Source organism: Podarcis raffonei, chromosome 10 (assembly GCF_027172205.1).
Source record: "Podarcis raffonei isolate rPodRaf1 chromosome 10, rPodRaf1.pri, whole genome shotgun sequence".
Lineage (NCBI taxonomy): Eukaryota > Metazoa > Chordata > Lepidosauria > Squamata > Lacertidae > Podarcis > Podarcis raffonei.
The window spans coordinates 23,298,761-23,325,161 of record NC_070611.1 but is presented as its reverse complement, the minus strand read 5'-3'; the positions used below and the strand labels follow the sequence as shown (position 1 = coordinate 23,325,161).

Genomic DNA, 26,401 nt, shown 5'->3' with positions numbered 1-26,401 from the left:
ATTGCAAAATACAGTCTTAATGCCTAATTCACTGAGTGCATTCATGTGCCAGGGATGCCTTTAACATTAGGCTAATCTTTCCCACATATACAACTGCTACCTGATTTTATCTCTTTTTATAGAGTCATAGAATTGCAGAGTTGGAAGGGACACTCACGGTCATCTAGTCCAACCCCTTGCAATGCAGGAATCTCTGAGTATAATGCTATGTGTTTGACGGAGGTTGTGATTTTTCCCAGTGTCTGTCTTTCCCATTAACTTCACCATGGAGATGCCGAGAGCTATACAGTTGGTGCTTTATTGAGCCCCTGTTAGTTAAACCTTTGTTCCGAGTTAGAATTCGCTCTGCCCTGTCTGTGACATTGGTGAACTCCATAAAAACGTGTCAGTAGGTCACTGCCTCGCGGTCCCATTTGCATGCTGTGATCACATAGTTTGCCTCAGGAAAGGAGAGGCTGGCACTAAAGCAGAGAAATTTGCGTCCTTTTGGAAAATAAGGGGGAACATTCCCATTCAGAGTCTTTAAAGAAGAATGGTATGTGTCTGCCTTTTTTAAAAGGGGGTTTTTGAGAGGAGGTAAACTCTGGGATGTGCCTGAACAATGAAAATAGGCAAAGAGAAAACTTACTTAAAATCCTGTATTGCAAGCAGCACTCACTTTATATGCAGAAGTAAAAGTTTCTGTTCCGTTCATTTACTGCAAAGTGCCACTTGGCATTTCTTGCAGGGCATTTCTTGATCCTTGTTGTTTTGCGGCGGCTGCCTTGGAAACCAGTTCAGAGTGAAAATCAACAGCCAGTCACCATTTCAATAAATCTTCCCAGTTCAACAGACCAATTGAAAATGGGACAAAATGGAAAAAGTCCTGGGTTGTTTTTTTTATAACAGGACAACATTCTCAGCCATTCGGGTAATTTTGTACCAGCGAAATTAATTCTATATTTTGTAATTGTCAAAATTGCTAGTTAGCAAGATAGACCAGAATTCCCTTATATGTGTGGGAATTCTCTCAAAGATGGCCTGGGCAGATTTCTGTGTGGGGTGGCAGGGGGGCGGGAATCATAAAGTGGCAAAATCAAAATGTAAAGCAATAAAATTAAATAACACGTTTTAATACCAACTAGGCCTTAATAATCACCTTTTGTCCATTAGAAACATTTCTAACCTCTTGCATTGGTACTGTGTTTCATTGCAATATATGATTTTAATACACCTATCGAGGCTTTATATACATTCCCTCAGTAGCCCTTAGAACAGCCCTGTAAAACAAGCTAATATGGCAATCCCCATTTTATAGATGAAGCTGAGAAGTGGTGGTTTGCCCAAGGCTTTCCCGGTGCTGAGCGCAGGTTTGAACCAGAGTTTTCCCAATTCATAGCTCCCACTCATTCCCAATGTGGTGCACCAGGCCTGAGGTGCACATGGGATTCCCACATGAGGAATACCTTCTTTGCCTGAAACAAATATTTGCATGCATCCCTGTCGCTTATGCAGACCTATTTCCTGTCGCCTATTTCTATAAATAAAGTCAATGGGAAGCCCCACCAGGGCAGGATTTGTGTGCACTCACAAAGTATGGACCAGAGATACTGGGCTTAAGATGCATGACAGCATCCTTTTTTTTATGTTGTATCTGTTTGGAAGAATGCTGAAAAAGTGAAGCCTAAGTAAAAGCAGTTCCCTGCTGAATTTGAGGCTTCTTCCTGTTCCCTGACTCCCTCAGCCAGTCCATGTTGCCAGTACATGTATGGTCTAGTGCCAGCTAGCTATGCATATGGTCTTGTTGCGGATAAATGTTAGAAGGGTTTGGTTAAGGCCACAGTCACACTGAGGCTCACCTGCACGAAAATCTCCTGCGCATAACAGCTGCTGGTTCCGACAGCCGCTTAAGTGTTAGAATATACAGTGGTACCTCGGGTTAAGTACTTAATTCGTTCCAGAGGTCCGTTCTTAACCTGAAACTGTTCTTAACCTGAAGTACCACTTTAGCTAATGGGGCCTCCTGCTGCCGCCGCGCCACTAGAGCACAATTTCTGTTCTCATCCTGAAGCAAAGTTCTTAACCCGAGGTATTATTTCTGGGTTAACGGAGTCTGTAACCTGAGGTACCACTGTACATGTGATTTACAGAAGGTCAGTTCCACTCCACTCCCTTCCAACATCTGTGCATTTGGCAGGGCATTGAAAAGGGGAGCCTCTTTGTGTATATTTCCCAATTATTATTACTAGTTGTAGTCGTCGTCTTTCTTGGCAAACACTCGTAGCCAAGTAAGATAGTAGTACCAGATGACTGGGTTGCCCCAGCTGCTCTGTGTGGCTTCCAGCACATATAAAAACATAGTAAAACATCACACATTAAAAAGCTTCCCTATACAGGCGTTCAGATGTCTTCTAAAGATTGTATAGCTACATGTCTCTTTGACATCTGATGGGAGGACGTTCCACTGAGTGGGTGCCACTACCAAGAAGGCCCTCTGTAGCTTCGCTCCTCGCAGTGAGAGAACCACCAGAAGGCCCTCGGTCCTGGATCTTGGTGTTGGGCCAAAAGAACAAAGAATATGCACTTGCTTGTATCTGAAGGCATCTGTGTGAGCTGTGTGGTTGTGCATCTTTGCCTTGGTTTCTCTTCACCACTGCCCATGGGTGTTCAAGATTCAACACTAGATTGGAGTCTACTGGCAGTCCTCCTCAGGCCAGGGACATTTGCCAGGGGCGAGAGGAATTGTGGGCACCTGATCATATATTCCTGATGTTGTGTCTCTTAAGAGTCTAGAAGCACACCTGGTTGGCATTGCATCTCTGTAGCACTGTGTAGCCACACGAGGATGCCAGCATATGATGCCACCACGTCCTTTTGCAGCAGGACATGTGACACTGTCATTGTGGCTGCATTCTGTGTGTTGGCCACCATTATATTAAGTGACAGGTGACAATTCCTCTCAGAATTTGTTCCTCCCCACCCAGTAATTTTCCCTTCAAATCTTAGCCTCCAGTAAGAACATGCAACATATGAATACATTATTTGATGGTGCAGATCTTCTTCTTCTTGAGAGGGAGAGATGATATTCGGCACTTCTGTTTCCCCAGACATTTGATTGGCAGCAGCCAGGAAGCTGAGGTTTGGTCAGTGCTCTTTAATATAAAAGAGAGCCAGCTTTTGAGTCCCCAGAAACATTCCAAGCTGATTAAAGCAAGATTTCTTTTTCAAACATGAGGCTGGCCTGCAACCATTTATAACACTTTGCTCTGAAGTAATATTTTAGTCGTGAAGGCATTGTGAAGCAGATGACTTCAATCAGTAGACTTGTAATGCTTTTCGTTCGCAGACTGCCTTGAAATCAAACTGGGCGTATTTGAAATGCCAGATGTTTTTTTTAGAATTTTTAGCAACTGACATCCAGAAACCTCTTCTTGGCTACATTTCAAATGACCTATGTGTCTTACTTTCTTCCATGATTCCATTTATGGATAAATTGATTCCATCCTCTTTAAAAAAAAGAAGAAAAAGCATGCAGGCAGATTTCTTATACTTTTGAGTATTGAAAGGCGAGCTTGGTGTTCAGTCAGAATTCCACACAGGTGTAAAGCATTATTTAGCAATTGCAATACACACTTTTGGGTAAGTGGTAATGATAATTATGAATATTATGTCTGAAAACCTTTCACCTTGAAGCTTGCTGCTTTTACTTATGCAGCGGCAAAAGCCTGTGTCCCCTCATGAATGGCCAGCCAAAGGCTTACAGCCCATTACTCATTTTCATGAAAACTGGCCATTTCTTTTCTGCTCAACAAATCTGCTTGCTGAAGCACTCTTGCAGAACATAAATTTCATGTGGTCTTTTCTTTCTATATTGATAGAAACGTAAGGCTGTTGTCACACCTGGCTGTTGCCTAGTAGCCAGTAGGTGGCCACATCAACTCCAGCAGGACAAATGTCTGGCAGGCAAGCAAGCACCACTAGTGGCAGGTGGCCCAGGCGAGCTGTTCCAACAGAGGCAGGAGGTGTTACATAGTGGCTTGCTAAACCGCTAGAGGGGGAAGCTGATTCAGGAGGGCTGGGCGATATCTGGTTTTCAACATCGCAATATATCACCAGCTAAACATCGTGATATACAGATATATCACAATGTCTGAAATAAGAATGGAACTATGTAGAGGTGAATGTTATGGTTGGGTGATACCTGGTTTTGAACTTTGTGATATATTGCCAGCTAAACAGTGTGATATACTGAAATATCTCAATGTCTGCAATAAGGCTAGACCTGATTTTCAACTTTGTGGTGTATCACCAGCTAAACATCGCAATATGCTGATATATCACAATGTCTGAAATAAGGATGGAGCTCTGTAGAGGCATTGGCTGGCTTCACAGTTTATGCCACATTGTGATATTTGCCTACCACACCCACACCCACATCATGATTTGCAATATATTGCCAGGTCAAGAACTATGACAATGATACCACAATATGGACTTCAAACTGGTTTTGGACGATATATCGATATATCACCCAGCCCTGGTCCAATCATATGTTTCTTATTTCAGTGTCCTGATATCACTACTGCTATCACCGCTATCACAAAGCCAAATGCATTAAAGGGCCAGCTATTACTCAGAAATTACAGGGCTGGGAAGAAAGGTGTGAAGCTTCCATGATGCAGCTTCAAGTGAATTATCTCATTGAAAGTTGAGATCTCCCCCTGCCTATATCTTAGATAGATTTTTGGAAGTTTGCCAGTTGAAGCACTCTTAAAAATAATACTATGTGCCTTGGGAAATATATATTTTTAACTCTGTTTTTTTTCTCTAGATGGGCTTAGGACATGAGGAAGGATCTGGGGCCCCTTGCTTGAAGTGCAAAGACAAATGTGAAGGATTTGAGCTACATTTCTGGAGGTAAGAAGAGAGGTTTCCTGATTTACCGAAACATTTCTATTGCAGATAAGCATATCTGCACAACACAGGTCTCATTCAGCCGCAAACTGACTCGTTCAGACATAACTACATCACATGTATGGACAAAATTGGGAAAAATTAACACATGAAGGAATTGATTCTGATTAGAACAGCAAGCGTGAGTTATGCTAGCATTTTCAAGGATATGAGAAAGACACCATACTATCGTGCACACATCTTACCTGTGGGCTTTTCACAGACTACTATGAGAACAGAATACTTGGCTAGGTGGACCTTTGGTCCCATGCAGTAGAGCATGGGTAGGCAAACTAAGGCCTGGGGGCCGAATCCGGCCCAGTCGCCTTCTAAATCCGGCCCGTGGACAGTCCAGGAATCAGTGTGTTTTTACATGAGTGGAATGTGTGCTTTTATTTAAAATGCATCTCTGGGTTATTTGTGGGGCATAGGAATTCATTCATTTCCCCCCCCAAAAAATATAGTCCGGCCCCCCACAGGGTCTGAGGGACAGTGGACCAGCCCCCTGCTGAAAAAGTTTGCTGATCCCTGCAGTTGAGCTCTTAGATTCTTATGAGCATATAAATAAAATGTGGGTTCGCCCATGAGGAGAGTTGAGACTGCCCCAGGCGGCAGGGTCTACCAGGGCAGCTAATCCCATTGTTGATCTTCCTTTCTTTCCCTCACCCACCCTTGTTCCTGATGTGGCTCTTCCCTGACCCACTTCCTCCCTGGTGGGGAGGGAGGATGCCATTTTGAGGTCCGCCTCAGATGCCAAAATGTCTTGGGCCAGCCTTGAGGCAATTTAATGTTTTATACAGTTGCTTACTTAGAAGTCAGCTGATTTCTATTGGGCTTGCTTCCAATGAGATTACAGTTTTGACTGTACCGTGAAGAAATGCTACTGGTGATTGGTGTTGCTATAGAATTTAGCTGAGGAGCCAAATGTGTTGATACTGCATGCCATGGATTGAACAGTCTGGGACTTACTGCATGCTGTGTCGCTCCCCTGACCACTGCTGGGCTACCTTGTCTCCCTTTCCAAAGTGTGTGTGTGGAAGAACCATCTTTTATATAGGCACCAAATCCTTGTGATGTCTGAGATGTTACCTATGAACCCCATCTTCCAGTTAATTACAGCTTGTAAACTATATTGTGGGATGCGGGTGGCACTGTGATTTAAATCACTGAGCCTAGGGCTTGCCGATCAGAAGGTCGGTGGTTCGAATCCCCGCGATGGGGTGAGCTCCCGTTGTTCGGTCCCAGCTCCTGCCAACCTAGCAGTCCGAAAGCACACCAGTACAAGTAGATAAATAGGTACCGCTCCAGCTGGAAGGTAAACGGCGTTTCCGTGTGCTGCTCTGGTTTACCAGAAGCGGCTTAGTCATGCTGGCCACATGACCCAGAAGCTGTACACCGGCTCCCTCAGCCAATAAAGCAAGATGAGTGCCGCAACCCCAGAGTCATCCGTGACTGGACCTAACGGTCAGGAGTCCCTTTACCTTTAAGCTGTATTGTAAGCTTTATTACCATTAAGGATAAGAGGTAAGGGAGAATAATGAAAAAAGGAAATAAAATAGATTCCTTTCTAAATAACATACACTAGATGAACCTTTTTGTGGGTTAGTGCATCGTCATCATTACCACCAATTCCATCTCTCAGGCGGGCACCACTGTCATTATAAGAAAACAAGGGAGGCATTCGTGGTGAGTTTCCGCACCTCTTTTTCTAGAAAAACAGCGCTGGTTACCACCACTGTTGTTACTGTCAGATTTTCCCAAAGTTGTTGAGCAGGGGGACCCCGTAGCAGAGGTATTATTAGTATATTAAATTTATATTTTGCCCTTCCTCCAGAAAGAAGCCCAGGGTGGCAAACAACACCCGACAAAGCAATAAAAAATTAAAACAATTCCAATACAGGTGCAGGCTGTGGAAAAAGCTTGAACTAATGGAAGGCATGTTGGAAGAAGAAAGTCTTCAGTAGGTGCCAAAAAGAGAACAGAAGCAGGACCTGTCGAATATTGACAGGGAGGGAGTTCCTAAGGGTAGGTGTGAGAGTGCTAAAGGCCCGATTTGTATATTGTGTGGATGGTCCTCTTGATAAGATGGTACCTGCAAGAGGCCTTCACCTGCAGAGTGCAGTGATCAGCTGGGAATATAAGCAATGAGATGATCTTTCAGGTCCTCACCATAATCATCATCTTTTTCCTGATTGTTCCCAAGGTTTTTTTTTATTGGGGGGGGGGCACCCATTTCAGATTCACCTTTAATGTCCTCACCTTTCCCCCCTATCTGGGCAACAGCAAGAAGTGTTCCCAGGTTGTCTGGGGAGCAGGGAGCACAGTGCAAAGGCAGAAACATAATTATCATTTCCTCTAATTTTGAGACAGTCACGTTTATTAAGGAAAACTAATGGGTGGGGCCCCGAAAGGGCTGCACAAAGGGCCCCACAGATCATAAACCCACCACTGAAGGTACATATTTTTAAAATACATGAATCAACATCAGCATTATTCCAGAAGACTAAATAAACACAAGACTCCCCATTCAGATTAGTAAAGCCATTGGCTCGGAATTGTGATGATGGGAATTGGTGTGCATCAATAGCTGGGTAGTCCTAGGTTGAGCTCTGCTGAATCTGCTACCTTTCCCATTTCAAGATAAACTGTGGCCAGAAGGTTGGTGGTTCAAGTCCAACCAGGGCTGGCTGTGGCCAGGATTCCTGCATTGCAGAGATTGAGCTAGATGACCCTCAAACTCTGCAATTCTATGGTTCTACGTACATGACATATTGTTAAAAGAAGATCTCTGTTAGCTTCTCTAAGTGTGAAGGTAGTTTGTCAGGAATTTCAGAATGACCCAACCTAGACTCCCCCCCCCCCCATAGATAGATGACCCAGTGAATATATATGCACAAAAGTCTCTGAAAAGCTTTCTGCAAAACAAATATGCCTTTAGGGTCTGCAGTACAATTATGTTCTTTTCCACTAGATGGGAGTGTAACATCTGTGAGAATATAAAGCCAGCTGTGAGTGGAAATCTGTTACACTGGAGCATTCTTGACATACCTGCCGGAAAATTCATATTGCCACTATGTAAAAACTATGGCTATGATAGTCTCTTATTGCATGTGACCTTGGCACATCTAGAGCAATGTTCCGGATCATATTCTGCAGTAACATGAAGCAACTGGTTCAGATCCTGCCCTCTGAAGCAGGAGAAAGCAAGTTTGTTCCATCTTCCATGTGACAACCCTTTAGATATTTGAACATGGCTATCATATCTCCTCTTAGTCTCCTCTTTACCAGGCTAAACATACCAAACTCCCTCAGCCATTCCTCATAAAGCTTGGTTTCTAGGCCCTTGGTTGTGCAACCGTGCAGATTTCTTCCAGAGAGTCCTGAGGGATAAACTTTGCACGTGGTATGTCCATCTTGTATTGAAGCAGCAGACCACTGATCTATCCAGCTCAGTATTGTCTCTGAGTTATGACATGCCACACTAGTAATGTAAGAGCCAGAGAGATGTTGTTGTTAGAGTGCTAGACTAGAACCAGGGAAACCCAGGATAGAATTGCCACTTGGCCACAAAGTAAACTGGGTGGCCATGGCCCACTCAGTCTCTGTCTTTGAGTGGTTGAGAGGCTAAATTGGGTGAAGAGAGACCCACATACACCACCTTGAGGAAGTCAGAGGAAAGAAAGGTGTTGAGGCCATCAGGGTAGATCTTCAGGGCAGAAGTCCAGGGCCCCAAACACAGCAGGGTTGGGCTTCCCAAATATGCAAGTAAGTGAAGTACTGTAGTGCATATTCTATAAAGAGGCAGCAGCATAAGAGCATTCGGTCCATAGACTTAAAACTAGAACTGCTACTGAATATAGGATATTAATCTGCCCCCTTTGCTCCCAGATTATTCATACTAAGGAGGAAAATGTATTCATGAAAACAAAGGACAGCACACTGTTGAGCTGCTTGTTCACATCAATGTTACCAGAGTAATATTGACGCTGCTGCCCACCTTCCCAGAATGCTCTTCTGTCCCTCAGAGAAAAGGGCTATTTCCTAGGAAATGATACAGCAAAGGAATCTGTCGTATTCATCATGTGACTTCACTAAGCTCCATTTTCAGCAGGGAAGGGACAGTTGAGGCAATTACTTCTAAGCACAGACAGTGACCTAGTTTGCACGTAGCACTCAGCCAAGAGAAGAGATTGCAGCCCTTTTGCTCCTCCTCCTCTCTGGTCTTGCTGCTTCTGTGAGCTAAGCCATGGTTTGGCTTAGCACATCATCAGAACATGGGCTTGTGGTTTGTCTCGCTCCAGACAATTGTGAGTTGCAACCAAGGTCAGTTCTTTGTTTACAGCTCAGCATTTGCCTAGAGAAGCAAAGCAGCTGTGGTTTCCTCTCCTTGAGTCTACACTTTCACAGAATTATGGTTATGCCCTCCTGAATGATATCTATAGCAGGCTATCACTCAGTTTCTGTTTACTTATATGAACATGGCCTAATCAGTGCTTTTTCTCTTGAATCGCTAGGAAAATATGTCGAAACTGCAAGTGTGGGCAGGAGGAGCATGATGTTCCCACTAGTAACGAGGACGACCGCAAAGTGGGGAAGCTCTTTGAGGATACAAAATATACAACCCTCATTGCAAAGCTGAAATCGGATGGGATCCCTATGTACAAGCGCAATGTTATGATACTGACTAATCCAGTGGCTGCCAAGAAGAACGTGTCCATCAATACTGTGACTTACGAATGGGCACCTCCCGTTCAGAATCAAACCCTGGTGAGCTATCGTGATACAGTCTTGGAAGCTTTTATGAAAACTAGAAGGTATCCTTTTAACCAGGGTTTCCCAAACTTAGGTCTCCAAATGGTTTTTTTGACTACAGCTCCCATCATCCCTGGTTAGCAGGACTGTAGTCCAAAAAACAGCTGGAGACCCAAGTTTGGGAAATCCTGCTTTAAACTGAAGGAGGGGTGGGTTGGAATGTATAGAACACCCAGGATTGGGGCCATATTTTGATGTAAAACAACAGGAAAATTTAAATGGAATTATTATCTCAGTAAGCCTGGTACCCCTCCAATTCCCATCAGCCTTCAATAGCATCGCCAGTGGTCCAAGACAGGAAATGTATCCAGTGCCCCTGGTTCTCCTGCTATAAGCCATGTAAACATAATGAAGTTGGGTCCGGTGGTCATCTCCCCTTGCAAGTCTCTGATTGCTATAAAATAGTCACACAATGGAAATAGGATGGTTGTGGAAGCAAGAGGGGTGAGGTGGAGGAAAGAGGTCGTGTTAATGGCTAGGATAAAGCATTGCATTAGAGATGTTCGCCACCACTTAGGATGATTTACGACTTCCCAGACGAGCCCTTTCAAGAATACTTCCAGAAACAGGACATAGCGTTGGAAAACCTGCACAATTTATGTCATTGTTTAAAAGCTGAAGAAAAGCACTCAAGCTTGCACATTTCTGTTACTGTATATGGTCAGAACGAATTCAGAGCTGGGATCCAAGCGAAAAGCTCCCCTTGGTTTATTAATGGCTCATCGAGATGCGATAGTTGGATAGCCTTGTTGGGCTTCCCCACCCAGCCCAACCCGTGCATGTTTCAATCTTGAGTCAAGTTTATGTAGTGTCTTGCTGGCTGATCTAAAGCAGAAGGCTGGAGATGTGTGTGCAGCTTTGTAATCATAAGAGGGTTTTAGGGATTTTCAAAGGGGGGGGGGGACTCCAGCTTGCAGAAGTAATTTTTCTTCAGTTTTTCATGTATATCTTGCAGTACCTTATTTCATTTTAAGTTATTTAAACAAGCTAAAAAGCCTTCGACCTCAGTTCCAACCCTCACATGCTGGTTTCCCTCTGCGAGAAAGATTGCAATTAGCAGTCTGAAAGCTCTTGCAATGTCAGGATCTGAAAAGATTCAGTGTTAGCTAAACATTGTTCAAGCTGTTACTGCAGCGGAGTAAATGGCTGGGGTTTTTTGTTGTAAAGCATGCGCCTGCAGTGAGCTTCTGACTCTCAGTCCGAGTTACGTCCCTTCAGTTTCGCTGTCCACTTCTTGGTATCTGTTCGCGCCGAAGAGTAACAACTTCTGCTAAGCCCTGTTAATCTCCCCTTGGTTGCCTTCCTCCCCACTGCCGCCCTCCCCGTTTATAAAAGCAGGAATCCCAAGGGCATCTGATAAACTAATTCTTGCAATCCCTCCGGACTCTTTAGGCAAGACATTATATGCAGATGCTTCCCAAGGAGAAGCAACCCGTGGCTGGCTCGGAAGGTGCTCAGTACAGGAAGAAGCAGTTGGCCAAGCAGCTGCCCGCACACGATCAGGATCCGTCCAAATGCCACGAGCTGAGTCCTAACGAGGTGAAGCAGATGGAGCAGTTTGTGAAGAAATACAAGAACGAGGCTCTTGGGGTGGGAGATGTCAAGCTGCCGAGCGAAGTGGAAGGCAAAGCTGTCGGGAAGGATGTCCCGACTAATGGGGAGAGAGGCACCTCAGCCACCGTAGGAGCCATGGAAGACAAACTGGCTGGTCCAAAGGCATCCCAATATGTAAGTGGGCATATATGTCTATTTGTCTTCCCGTCTCTGTGTTTCTTGTGTGCTGCAAACAGGAGCAGAACTGTCAATGGGGTTTTGTATTATTTTAGCCTGGTATTTCACACTGCAGCATCCTATGCACAGGGTTTATATATTAAGTATTTTAGTTTTTTTAAACTATTGACTGTTTCAGCCTGCTTGTTTTGCAAGCTAAGAGCAACAGGGGCAGAAGGAAAATGGGGCAGAAGGGTCCTCCACTAAGGAAAACACAGCATGTTCTAAAATGTGGCTGTTCTGGGACTTGGAGGTAACTCCTGGGAAAAGGAAACATGGAAATCATAAAATTTGTAGCGTTGGAAGGGACTACAAGGGTCATCTAGTCCAACCCCCTGCAATGCAGGAATCTTTTGCCCAACGTGGGGCTCGAACCCACATCCCTGAGATTGAGTCTCATGCTCTACAGACTTAGAAGCATGGCATCCCCTAGTTGGGACAGACCTCAGACACCATCTAGGCCAGGGGTGGCTAACTGCAGCTCAGAAGCATGATTCCCCTCCACCCAGCAGTTTTCCTCACCCCAGATGATTTTCGCAGTGGCTCCAAAAAGAAAAGAAAATGGAACTCAACACAGGGGAGGCAAGCCAGTTTAAACCTGTCCATCCCCCTGTTGGTCATGGTGCGACTGGGGAGTGAGTGGTAATGCATGCACACACCTCTCAGCTGACCTGAGCACTGCGTGTATGCCTGTGTGCATTCAGGAGTGTGCAATAATAATTTTATTATTTATTACCCTGCCCATCTGGCTGGATAGTGACCATGCCTACTTTGAGCCACAGCCAACATGGGCATGTGACCTTTGGAGGATTGGTCAAGGAAGAGTTCATCCCTTGGACCATAACAAGCCAGCCTGATCTACTCCGCCCCATGTCTCAGTGCAGGAATCTTGCAGTCACAGCATCCCAGAAAGGATAGAATTGTAGAGTTGGGTCTCCCAAGGGTGCTCTAGTCCAGCCCACTGCAATGTCTGACATCTGCTTAAATTTCTCCTGTGATGAAGGGCCGGCTGTTTCCTGAACCAGCTGGGTTCTCTGTTGAACAGCTCTTCTCCTCGGGACGTTTCTTCTTAATACTTAGGCAAAGCCTGCCTAATTTCCACCCATGTGTTTTCTCCTTCAATCTGGAGCAAGTCTGCTCCATCATCTACATGACAGTCGTGCAGCTTCTACCGAGATATAAAATGCTATATTTAGTACCTGCACAAAGATCAATATTTTTGTCTCTTGGGATGGCCAGTGAGTCTTGCTATATTTAAACGAGAGCCATTAGTTCTTGGAAGAAGCAGTTTGTTGTGGGTTTCTTTTCAAGGTGAAAACTGACGAACCGTACAGAAAAGGAAAACTCCTGAGATGAAGAGAGAGGGACTCCTAAGTGGAAGCCGGGGGGGGGGGGGGAGAGATGGCATCCCCAATTAAGTTTAATGAGGAAAGGCCTCTGCTTGAAATGAAACTAATAAATACAAAGGCAGACATCTCATGGCTTCACTTACTGTTGGCAGAAAGTATTAAGCCATATAAACAGCATTGATCCACTTATTACTTATAAGACTGTTAGAAGGAGCTGGCTGTAAATACTCCACACTGCTGAGAAGACTCCACCCCCTCTGGACTGTATTTAAGCCAGGCTGCTGTGGTCTTTTGGAGTCCCGAAAGTCCAGCACTAGTATATCTAACCTTATATTTACGTATTTATTTTGGGGGCAGTTGGTTTTCATTTAGCGCTTTCCTTGTCGTATATTAAGCCTATATTATTTCATTGCACTGTTTTACCTTGTTTGAATGTACTGATGTGTAAAATGCAAAGGTGATTTCACAATGATGTGAAATCGATATGAGACACAAACTGTGTTGTGCATTTGGGCCCCCCCCAAAAAAATGTGTGTGTGTGTGTGTGTATGTATGCATGCGCCAAAGTAGGGTTTTTTGTGAGCTGCCTTGGGCATAGTTTTTGCTGTGGAAAGGCTTGTCTGATGGATCTGAGCAGTTTTCTGTCTGCCTTCACTGCTTTCCCTGGGAAAACCCACTTTTTAGCACTCAGTTGGAGCAAACATCAATCTGCAGAAATCTGAATTACATTTGCTCCGGTTTAGCAGTCAAGATTGGGTTTTCCCAGGGGGTAGGTAAAGGTAAAAGGTAAAGGACCCCTGGATGGTTAAGTCCAGTCGAAATTGACTATGGGGTGCTGCGCTCATCTTCACTTTCAGGCCAGGGGAGCCAGCATTTGTCTGCAGACAGCTTTCCAGATCACGTGACCAGCATAACTAAAGCACTTCTGGCGCAGTGGGGTAAGTGGAAGTCTGGATAAGCTCTATACATAAACTTTAAAATCCCTTAACCTCCTCGCAGTGCTGCTTCCGGTGCAAACTGAGCATGAAGGAAGGGGACCCGGCTGTCTACGCCGAGCGGGCCGGCTACGACAAACTCTGGCACCCGGCTTGTTTTGTCTGCTGCACCTGCGGTGAGCTCCTTGTGGATATGATCTACTTCTGGAAGAATGGGAAGCTGTACTGTGGCCGACACTACTGTGACAGCGAGAAGCCCCGCTGCGCTGGCTGCGATGAGGTAAGCAAGGTCCCCCTTCTGCTCTGCATCCATGGAAGAGGCCATGGAGAAAAGACCTGCCTGTAAAGATTTGCTGCCTTTTGACCAGACCAAGGGAAGGGCCATAGCTCACTGGGAGAGCATCTGCTTTCCACACGGGAAGTGCTAGGTTCAATCCCCGTCATCTCCAGGAAGAGCTGGGAGAAATCCCTGCCTGAAATCCTGTAGAAACCAGCGTTTCTCAAACTTGGGTCCCCAGCTCTTGTTGGACTACACCTCCCATCATCTGTGACCACTGGTGCTGCTAGCTAGGAATCATGGGAGTTGTAGTCCCAACAACCCAAGTTTGAGAAACACTGCTATAGATTATACTAGATAGACCAGTGGCCTGATTCTGTAGAACGCAGCTTCTTCCATTGCTGTCCCTTTAGCCCAGCATTAGGATTTCACTAACAAGCAGGGCATGATGGTGGAAGCCAACACCTGGCCCTAAAAAGTAAACATCAGGGACATGACTCCATTACCCAAAGCAGAGAGTATGGGAAAGCCATCCATTCTTCTCCCGCTCTGGTTTTTAATCTGAGGGGAAATAAATTTGGCAGCTTCTAAAGCTGGCTTCTCCTTTTGAGGTGGGCTTGAATGAACCCCCATATTTCTTTTCTGAGCTTTGCTCAGGAGCACTTTGCTAGCATCTCTTAGTCCTGAGCTGTGCAGGAGCTAGAACTCCTTTTACCTGTAGCTCAGCTTGTGGCTCCTCCTTGTCGAGGGTTTGCCACAACCCCTGGAGCCTCTTTCTTTATGTCCCATTTGCACTGTTCGTACATGTGAGATGGTGTTGGTGGTTGCTCGTGAGTAACCAGGCAGGACTCCGACCTGTCTTTTACAGGTTTTATTGTGCAAACTATTTACAGTGCAGACCAACAAAGTTCATGTCCGTCTTAGTCACTTGCAGAATCCGGGAGTGGCTCCTTCCGGCTTCTCCCCCAGCATAAGAACTTTGGTACCCCAACCCCTCTGCGCAAGCTGGGCAATGGAAGGGGCGTGCATCCCTCCTGCCCAGCCCAGCGAGCTCAACAGCATCCTCGAGCCCTTTCCCCGCTTGGCTGGCCCCTTCCCTCTCTTCTCCACTGGAGGTGTGGCTTTTCCCACCGCTGGAAGAGGAACTGCTCCTCAGGACCTTCGGAGGCTCTCTGTATCCCACTGGCCCCCCTGCCTCCCCCCCCCCCCTGTTCCAATGGCAGTCCCCTGACAGTACACTACCCTCATTTTCTCAATACCTGGAAGGCATTCATAAGGACGTAATATCCCTACTTCATCAGGCCAGAGGCCCATCTAGTCTAAGGTTACCAGATTTTTTTCAACGAATCCAACTTCAATAGATTTTGTATAGGGACTGATTTGTAAATCCAGGGACTGTCCCCAGGAAACAGGGACGTCTGGTAACCTTAATCTAGTCCATCATCCTGTTCTCACAGAATACCCATGGGAAGCCCACAAGCCATTCCTTTTTTCTCTGGGAGAGTCAAACCTCTGCTTTTTTGCATTCGCTGCTTTTGACAGAGATCTCCAAGAGGCCCTGTTGAAAAGGGTGGGGAACGGAACGATGAATGCAACAGACTGAAATGCACAGTGGAGCTGTTTCATATGGCCGAAAGTGTGTGTTTCCTTAGCATTGTAAAGCGTTCTAGAACAAAATACCAGGGTGGTTGTATTGAATGTGTACCTCCCTTCCTTGTATCCCTTCAGCTTATATTCAGCAATGAGTACACCCAGGCCGAAGGTCAAAGCTGGCATCTGAAACACTTCTGCTGCTTTGACTGCGACTGTGTCTTGGCTGGGGAGATCTACGTCATGGTAAACGAAAAGCCTGTCTGCAAACCGTGCTACGTGAAGAATCATGCCGTGGTAAGAGAGTCACGATTTGCCTGCGACGCGTAACTACTATGTACAGTTATGTGCCCAGGTGTGCTTTCCCATATCTTGCCTAGAACAGTGATTTCTTAAAACACTGTTATCCATAAAAAAAAACTACTGGCTTATCCATGCCTCACCCCAGCCTGGTGGTTGTCAGCTAAGTTTTAATCGGAGTAGACTTAATGAAATTAATAGACCTAACATAGTCATAGAATTGTAGAGTTAGAAGACACTTTATGGGTCATCTAAGCCCAGACCCCCTGCAATGTAGGAATATTCATTAGTTTCAATGTTTAAGGATGGTGGTTTATTGATGTATACTCTTAAATCAAACTAGGTTTAATACCACCCAGTGTTTTGTCTTTGATAGTGTTTCCTGTAAGCAATTCATTCACCATCAAGGTCCACTTCTCTTATCACATGTTTTGTTCAGCATCTACACGCAAACTCTTGGGAATGGCCAGCTTAGGCAAAAAGACTGGTAATATCAGGAATGTGCTGGTGACACACAGCTACTCCTGTTTTGTTCCAGAGTAGGGGGGGGGAAACTGAGATTACGCTAGTAAGGAAGGGAACTTTGTATGAAGGTGCCCTATCCTCTTTTCAAGTAAAGATTTTGTGCATTGTCCTTGACCACTTTGAGCAGTTTGTGTAAACCATCCCTTTGCTTGACCAAAGTTGACCTTGCCACTGTGTCTTCTTCCCAGATCATTCCCTTGAGGTGGGATTTTTTTATGGCTCTTTTTATGAGCTTCCAGGGATGGTCCTCCATCACTTGCAATTTCTGCAGAATGCAGAAGTACTATTGCTAGTTTAGGCCAGTGGGAGAGCATGATGTTTGTATTTCATTGCACCTGCTCGCCCTCGATTCAAAGGAATCATTATTGACTTCCAGTGCTCTAACTGTACTAGAGATCTGCATGTCGAACTTTGCTCTGGTGCCTGAATAAATGCAGACAGAAAACAACAGGGGGCTGGGATTTAATTTCATTTGAATAGACCTTGGGTATAAAACCCCTGGGGCAACTGTCCTTGTCTAATGCTTTCATAGAGCAGTGATTCTTCTGCTATCTTCTAGACTGGAGTTTTTGTCAGTTTCACTGCATTGTCCAAAATCGTGGACAGCCTTTGTATTTCTTGTGAAGTCCACACAGCACGACCACCAGGGGAGTATCTCAGTGTGCAGTCTTATAAATATTATTCTTTAAAATGCAGTGTCAAAGAATGAAATGTTTTTAAAACATTGTTTAGCATCTGCACCAGTTAGTCCAAAGTTAATTACTTCCTCATTCGGGTTCCTGGGTTTCCTTTGTTCTACTTACAATGTGGCTTTTTGTAGCTTTATTTATTTATTTATTATTGTTCCTGTTTGGTTTTCCCTTCTCTTAATGAGTGTTTTCTGCCTGTAGTTTCGCTTAGCTTTTTTGTGTGTGCTTCTTAATCTGTAGTTCTTAAATTCAGCTTTCCCACTGATAGAGCAGTTATTCATCAGAACACTCTGTCTCCCCTCTTGTTCTGACCATTATCTGAAATGAACTGACTGGAAAACACTTCTTTGTGTTTCTTCAGGGCATCTATTTCTTTTCCCCCCAAGAACTTTGGGAAAAAATCTTACACTCACTGACTCACATTAAAATAGAGAAGTGCAGAATTTAAAAAGTTGCAAAAGGGGTGGCCTTGTTCTCGCAGTAGATGAAGCAGTGAGTGTACCACTGCAGGGGGAAGTTTGCATAATTGAATAACCCTCCATACAAAAACACAAGAAGCGCAAAGTCTTGCATGTATAAAACTAGCATGCCAGAGAGATGGGAGCTCTTTTGGGCACAATCATTCCATTTGTTGTTGTTTAGTCGTGTCCGACTCTTCGTGACCCCATGGACCAGAGCACGCCAGGCACTCCTGTCTTCCACTGCCTCCCGCAGTTTGGTCAAACTCATGCTGGTAGCTCCGAGAACACTGTCCAACCATCTCGTCCTCTGTCGTCCCCTTCTCCTTGTGCCCTCCATCTTTCTCGTCCTCTGTCGTCCCCTTCTCCTTGTGCCCTCCATCTTTCCCAACATCAGGGTCTTTTCCAGGGAGTCTTGTCTTCTCATGAGGTGCCAAAGTATTGGAGCCTCAGCTTCAGGATCTGTCCTTCCAGTGACCACTCAGGGCTGATTTCCTTAAGAATGGATAGGTTTGATCTTCTTGCAGTCCATGGGACTCTCAAGAGTCTCCTCCAGCACCATAATTCAAAAGCATCAATTCTTCGGCGATCAGCCTTCTTTATGGTCCAGCTCTCACTTCCATACATCACTACTGGGAAAATTATAGCTTTTACTATATGGACCTTTGTTGGCAAAGGTCCATATAGTAAAAGAAATCATTCCATGCTGATTAACAACTGCTTGGAAAGGAAGAGCAGGGTTGTTGAGGCTTGGTGGGGGATATCCAATGAAGTAATACTCAAAACAGACCTACTGAAATTTATTAGACTAGTTACTTAAGTCTATTGCTTTCTGTGGGTCAGATCTGAGCGTGACTAACATTGGCTATCACCCAGTATATATGTACAGATTTACCTGTAAGCAGAGATGAGATGGTTCAGTTGGTAGAGCATAAGACTCTTAATCTCAGGATCCTGGGTTCGAGACCCAAGGTGGGCAAAATGTTCCTGTGTTGCAGAGGGTTGGACTAGATGACCCTTGTGGTCCCTCCCAACTGTACGATTCTATGAATAGGTGGTTCAACTCAGTCTGTAGACTTGCTATCAATATTTTTCTCTCTGCTTTCATGATCCTTCAACGAGGCACCCAGCCCTGTGACTTTTCAGTGTGCTTATTTTAGCATTGTAGGAATTTGCATCTCACGGCTCCTCACCTGTAGGATAGAGAGGCTGGTTCATCAATCCGCAGGACAGTGTTCGCAGTTTGCACAATATCGCCACCAAGTGGAGGCCTGTGGAAAGCACTCAGTATGGCGGCTCTTGCCACAAGGAAGAACAGGCCAGATCCACAGAATGGGCAAACAGTAGGCTTTGCCTTTTCTGCCTGCAGAGGATCCCTTTCTGCGAGGGAAAATCCAGTCCTCAGCCTTTGCCTTTTCTACATTCCACAGGCAGTTTCAAGGCACAAAGGAGAAACCAAGGATGTTGAGTAATGTTGTCATCGTGATAAATTATGTTACAACTGAAGCAGTGTTAAAAACTCGGATATATAAGCTAGGCGCCAAATGACTCCTTAAACCAGGCTTACAGAATCCCTAGTTGTCATTTTGGGGCAAGACGACTCGAAAGTCATATTTTTCAATGCGACTTTTTGGTTCCTGAAAATCATTGTGATTGTGCAGATAAAATATAACAGGTAGGATTCTACAGGATGTGTTGCCAATCTGTGAAAACAGTCAAGGTTGAAGGAAACTCAGGCATGTACCTCTAGGTGGTGGAGGCGCCATCCTGGCACCCGGGCATCTTTACTTGGTCACAAGTGGGCAATTTGTTGTCGTTTAGTCGTGTCCGACACTTCGTGACCCCATGGACCAGCACTCCTGTCTTCCACTGCCTCTCGCAATTTGGTCAAACTCATGCTGGTAGCTTCGAGAACACTGTCCAACCATCTTGTCCTCTGTCGTCCCCTTCTCCTTGTGCCCTCCATCTTTCCCAACATCAGGGTCTTTTCCAGGAAGTCTTCTCTTCTCATGAGGTGGCCAAAGTATTGGATCCTGAGCTTCAGGATCTGTCCTTCCAGTGAGCACTCAGGGCTGATTTCCTTCAGAATGGAGAGATTTGATCTTCTTGCAGTCCATGGGACTCTCAAGAGTCTCCTCCAGCACCATAATTCAAAAGCATCAATTCTCTGGCGATCAGCCCTCTTTATGGTCCAGCTCTCACTTCCATACATCACTACTGGGAAAACCATGGTTTTAACTATACGGACCTTTGTTGGCAAGGTGATGTCTCTGCTTTTTAAGTGGCCGATAGCCAGGTGCAAAACGCGCCTGGCGAATTTCAAATGCTGAGCCGAAGTCATAACATCTGTATTGAATATGCTGAGTTTCGTTGTCTTATAAAGGTGGAAACAAACACATTTTTCATTTCTCTCATCTCCTCTCTAGGTCTGCCAGGGTTGCCACAATGCTATCGACCCTGAAGTTCAACGTGTGAGTTACAACAATTTCAACTGGCATGCCACCACAGAGTGCTTTCTGTGCTCCTGTTGCAGCAAGTGTCTCATTGGCCAGAAGTTTATGCCGGTAGAAGGAATGGTTTTCTGCTCGGTGGAATGTAAGAAAAAGATGATGTCCTAATGGGAAGAGAACCCGGATCAAGCCAAGTTTCGCTTTACTTCAGAACCCTCTGCATTTCTACTGTATTGGGGCGTTTTTTAAACAAAATTGAACGTATTAAATGGCATATTCCAAAGATTTTTTTTTTAACATTTCTAACTTGATAGCTTCCGATTAAGTACTTCCAGCACTTCTCTTACTACTTTGTTACTACTTGTTGCAAATGTTACTCACATATAGGGAGCCTGATATTCCTGGTGTATTTCAAAGACTAGATGCTCTAAAGTCTGCTTTTATACACATTTTAAAACAAACTGTGTAAAAATAAAATAATGACTTGGTATGTTGTAAATCCGTGTTTCCCAAACTGGGGTCTCCAGCTGCTTTTGAACTACAATTCCCATAATCCCTGACCACTGTTCCTGCTAGCTAAGGATGATGGGAGTTGTAGTTCAAAAACAGCTGGAGACTCAAGTTTGGGAAACACTGTTGTAAATGTTATACCCTACTCCAGATGTTGCTGGACTACAATTCCTTTCATCCCTGACCATTGGCTATGCTGTCTGGAGCGGATGGGAGTTGGAGTCTAGCAACAAATACAAGGCCACATGTTTTGGGTTCTACCATTTCAAAAAATCTCACAAATACCATAATATATGGGGGGAATGCTAAGCTAGAATCCTTTTCCTGACATGCTTGCTTCATATCTGAGGTGAGATTTTGAATGTGTAAAGTAGCATTCAAACATCTGAATTCCTCACTTTCAGCCTGAAGCGTTACAAGTCCAACCACAGATCATATTTGTTAGCCTGCTGATTCTGTACAGCAGCCCTCAAACATAATTAGGCAGAAATAAATATTTTTAAGCCTTCCTGCTTCCACTGAGCAGCTTAAGCAAATGCCCCCAAAACTTTGGCTCCAACCTTTAATATTTGCATTAAAACACTTTCCCTTCTTTGTTAGGTTTAAACTGTTTTGTTTTTTTAAAAAACAGCTGTGGACTTTTTGGTGCTTAGAATGTGACTTGCTCTCTATTAATCTGAAGTTTCTGTGCCTCTTTCTCTGTCCTCTTCCAATCAAGCTTGTTATCAAGTGTGTCCATTTTGTCTCTTCATTTTATGTATTGTCCAGAACTATAGGCAATAGGAAAGATTTAAATTTGCCGGTGCCTCTGCACATGAATGAGATTTCTAATACAGGGCAGCTACACCTGGAGGCCACAGGTTGTCAACCCCTGGAGCAAACAGTACGGTATATAGGCTAATGGGTTTAATTTTGTATAAGGCAGCTTGCAAGCTAGTACAGTTATTGCGATGCTGAAATTTCTTTATAACGAATGTAAGAAGGTACACAGCAAAGGAATGTGGGCTCTTGGCTTTGTAAACTATGCAAACTCTTTCCATTCAGCTCTTCTAAGACTAAAGAAATGTGTAAACTTATATTCATGCTCTCAAATAAAACTTTTACCAAACCGTTTGCTAGCTTGAAATCTTTCGTTTGCCTCTTGGTGACTGTAATGACAAGGCTATTCCAGAAGGGGGTGATAGTTTCAAAGACAAAAAATAAGTGCTCTCTGACCAATTTGACACTTTCAATAATACAGTTGCGAAGAAAACGGTGTTTTCTCTTCCATAGATTTAAGTGCTTAATGGTCTGTCTGGATAAAACTGGGCATTAGATTCTTAGCTCTGTAAATTTGTTTCTTGAAGCTTTGCATTAAAATCTCTTCGGGGGTATGTGGTGTTAGCAAATGTGGCCCATGGCAATGATTCAATAGTTTTAATATATATATTCAGAAATAGAAATACCTAGTAGGTTTCCCATGTTCTTCTCGCACCAGGCGTGGTGCTTCACACATCTACCAAGAGGTGAGGGTCCTACATGCATGCAGAGTTCTCTTACTTGTGTTGTGGGGGGGAACCCAAAACAAAACCAGAGACTTCACCTTGCTCAAACGATAGCACTTTTTGGACCCTTGTATCACCTGGCTCTGGTAAAATGGAATAGTAATAAAAATGGAACCTTTACAATGGACGTCGTTGGCTGCAAGAGGAAACAAGGTGTGATTATTTTTCTGAACAGCTAACAATGCAAGAATTATTTTTGCATTCCTTTGTGCTTGCAGGAGATTCGTCTGAAAACCTAGGCACTTAGAAGCTAACAATAAGATTAGGCTGCTCTTTTGCAAGCTTTCCGGGAACAAAAGGTAAAAGTAGCTTTTATAGTTCAAAGGAGCTAAGGCCTCAGGTGTAATTTATCCCAAGATACGCCAGACTCACAACTACTTAATTCTGTTAAGAAAAGCTTGATGAAACCTTTTCATCCAGAAAAGCACACTGGGCAAAAGATGCTAAATGACTACAATGGTACCTCTGGTTAAGAACTTAATTCGTTCCGGAGGTCCGTTCTTAACCTGAAACTGTTCTTAACCTGAGTACCACTTTAGCTAATGGGGCCTCCAGCTGCTGCCGCGCGATTTCTGTTCTCATCCTGAAGCAAAGTTCTTAACCCGAGGTGCTATTTCTGCGTTAGCGGAGTCTGTAACCTGAAGCGTCTGTAACTTGAAGTGTCTGAAATACAATAAACAAGAAATAAATAGCAGTTTATGAGAAATAAAAGGAGCAATAAAAAGCACCTCACAGCACCTAGCACTGTGCATTACAACAGGCAGAGAAATCAAGCAGTCCGCAAAGACCCTCAGAAATTTTCAAGCGGTCCATGGCTTTCAAAGTTTGGGAGCCACTCATGCAGGTCATAAGCAAAGAGGGAAGGGACATGAAAGCAAAGGATTGGCTGGATGCAGAAGAATGGAGGGAAAACCACCAGGGGAAGAAGGCTCAGAGCCCAGGGAGTGGTGGTGGGACAAGGATGAGTAGTCCGAGGAAGAAGGAGGAAAAGACCGTGAAGAGGAGGTGTCAGAAGCTTGAGCTGGGAGAGTCTGTGGAAGAAACAAGTCCAGATTCAGAGGCAGAAGCAAGAGGATGGGAGGAGAGAGACCATGAAGCATAGGTGGGTCAGGCTTGTGAAGAGGCTGAGGTGTCTTTCCCCTCCCAATCTGACAAGCTCCCCTTCCCCCTTGTCTCCCAGAACCAGAAAAGGCATGAAAAGGGTAGAAGAAGAGGTTGGCCACATACAGGGACAGTCTCTGATTGCTTGGTGGGGGAAACCCTAGAGAGAAGGGAACGTAAGCAGCATTTCAGAGGCGGGGACCTTCAGTCTCAGAAACTGCTTCATGAGGGCAAGACCTATTGGAGATTAATGGCTGTACTCATTTGGCCTGACACTCCAATGCAGATCTTGTTGTTGCTAATAAAGAGTTAGAATCCTAGAATTGTAGAGTTGGAAGGGACCACAAGGATCATCTCGTCCAACCCCCTGCAATGCAGGAATCTTTTGCCCCTACAATTCTGAGATTAAAAGTTTACTGACTGAGCTATTTGGACTAACTCCAACTTGCACAGTGTGATTTACTGCTGGCTCACTCCTAACAAAGAGATTAGAGGTCAGGGCATCAGAAGAAGAGTTGTCTTTTTTCAGATACATTGGTATATTGGTTTACGGACTTAATTCGTTCCTGAAGTCCATTCTTAAACCAAAGCGTTCTTAAACCAAGGTGTGCTTTCCCATAGCAGCGGGGGACTCAATTTACAAATGGAACACACTCAACAGGAAGCGAAACATGTTCGGCAAAGTTCACAAACCAAAACTCCTGCTTCCGGGTTTGCAGCGTTCTTAATCCAAGTTGTTCATAAACTAAGCTGTTCTTAAACCAAGGTACCACTGTACTTTTTAAACCACTGCAGGGAGCAGATGGTAAGAGACAGGTGCAGATGTCAGAAGGCAAAGTGTTCCATAGAAGAGGGATTCAAATGCAGATCCTTTAATTTTGTAGCTGAAGTATTTTTAACAGAGAGGTGGTAACAACAATGTATTTTTTTAATACCTCTATGGGAAAAAAATATTTAAAAACTCCACTAACATACTAACCCATTTCCTGACCACCAAATTAAAGAGAATTCCTGCCTCTCCTTTAAATACTTGGTGTAATTTCAAGCACAGAATGGCAAAGCACAATGTGAAGCTTATATTTACGAAGCTTTGTAATCATTCCCTGAAGTTCAAGATGTTTGGCAGAGCTCTGAAAAACTTAGGAGGCAATAAAAGGTTACCAGCAAGAATGCAGAGCAGCCTTGTATGGTAACAAAATGTACACTAGTACATATTTCAAGAATACACTGTGTCTCTTATATCGAGGGTTGGGCTGTTGTATAGTTGCATAGTCTTGCCGCTTAGGAGGCACCACAATGTAAATACTCCTTTGAGGAGGGTGGGTGGGAAGAGTTGTATTAAATAGCCATGAAGAAAACTGTGGACACTCGGGATGGTTTTTCTGCTTGCCAAATCATTTGCATAAAAGCCCCAATCCAAATTAATATAGTTTCAAATTGCTTTCAAACACTATCCATAGACTAATGTGGTAAAACAATGGGATGTGAGTGTAGTATGGACCTCACATCTTTCAACACGCTCCTACTTGATCTCCCACTGTAATACATCCTCGGATTAGTACTTCATGAGGCTCTGCAAAGAGCCAGGTGTTGAAAAACTACAAGCTATACAAAATGCAGAACCTACCTACCCCAGGGTTCCCCAACCCTTTTAGGCTCATGGGCACATTTGGGTGGGTGCCACCCTCCTTCACTTTTTGGAGCCTTGTATCGCCTGGCTCTGGTAAATTGGAATAGTAATAAAACTGAACCTTTACAACGGACGTCATTAGCTGCAAGATGAAACAAGGTGCGATGAGAACAGTACTCATGCTCTGGCGGCGCAGCAGCAGCAGGAGGCCCCATTAGCTAAAGTGGTACATCAGGTTAAGAACAGTTTCAGGTTAAGAACGGACCTCTGGAATGAATTAAGTTCTTAACCCGAGGTTTGTTGTTGTTTAGTCATTTAGTCGTGTCTGACTCTTCGTGACCCCATGGACCAGAGCACGCCAGGCACTTCTGTCTTCCACTGCCTCCCACACTTTGGTCAAACTCATGTTGGTAGCTTCAAGAACACTGTCCAATAATAATAATAATAATAATTTATTATTTATACCCCGCCCATCTGGCTGAGTTTCCCCAGCCACTCTGGGCGGCTCCCAATCAGTGTTAAAAACAGTACAGCGTTACATATTAAAAACTTCCCTGAACAGGGCTGCCTTAAGATGTCTTCTGAATGTCAGGTAATTATTTATCTCTTTGACATCTGATGGGAGGGCATTCCACAGGGCAGGCGCCACTACCGAGAAGGCCCTCTGTCTGGTTCCCTGTAGCCTCACTTCTCGCAATGAGGGAACCGCCAGAAGGCCCTCGGCGCTGGATCTCAGTGTCCGGGCTGAACGATGGGGGTGGAGACGTTCCTTCAGGTATACAGGACCGAGGCCGTTTAGGGCTTTAAAGGTCAGCACCAACACTTTGAATCGTGCTCGGAAACGTACTGGGAGCCAATGCAGATCTCTCAGAACCGGTGTTATGTGGTCCCGGCGGCCACTCCCAGTCACCAGTCTAGCTGCCGCATTCTGGATTAATTGCAGTTTCCGGGTCACCTTCAAAGGTAGCCCCACGTAGAGCGCGTTGCAGTAGTCCAAGCGTGAGATAACTAGAGCATGCACCACTCTGGCGAGACAGTTCGCGGGCAGGTAGGGTCTTAGCCTGCATACCAGGTGGAGCTGGTAGACAGCTGCCCTGGACACAGAGTTAACCTGCGTCTCCATGGACAGCTGTGAGTCCAAAATGACTCCCAGGCTGCGCACCTGGTCCTTCAGGGGCACAGTTACCCCATTCAAGACCAGGGAATCCCCCACACCAACCCACTCCCTGTCCCCCAAAAACAGTACTTCTGTCTTGTCAGGATTCAACCTCAATCTGTTAGCCGCCATCCATCCTCCAACCGCCTCCAGGCACTCACACAGGACCTTCACCGCCTTCACTGGTTCTGATTTAAAGGAGAGGTAGAGCTGGGTGTCATCTGCATACTGATGAACACCCAGTCCAAACCCCCTGATGATCTCTCCCAGCGGCTTCATATAGATATTAAAAAGCATGGGGGAGAGGACAGAACCCTGAGGCACCCCACAAGTGAGAGCCCAGGGGTCTGAACACTCATCCCCCACCACCACT

At 44.8% G+C, this 26,401-nt stretch overlaps 1 protein-coding gene across 1 annotated transcript in view; it reads left to right on the top strand.

Annotated features, from left to right (window-relative positions):
* TES (testin LIM domain protein) overlaps positions 1-21,710 on the top strand; it is a 28,078-nt gene extending 6,368 nt beyond the window's left edge. The window contains exons 2-7 of the mRNA XM_053405577.1: positions 4,811-4,896; positions 9,447-9,699; positions 11,137-11,472; positions 13,863-14,078; positions 15,804-15,962; positions 20,064-21,710. Of these exons, the coding sequence (XP_053261552.1) occupies positions 4,811-4,896; positions 9,447-9,699; positions 11,137-11,472; positions 13,863-14,078; positions 15,804-15,962; positions 20,064-20,255 (1,242 nt within the window). The 3' untranslated portion in view covers positions 20,256-21,710. The remainder of the gene's footprint in view (positions 1-4,810; positions 4,897-9,446; positions 9,700-11,136; positions 11,473-13,862; positions 14,079-15,803; positions 15,963-20,063) is intronic.
* Positions 21,711-26,401: the final 4,691 nt, after the last annotated feature.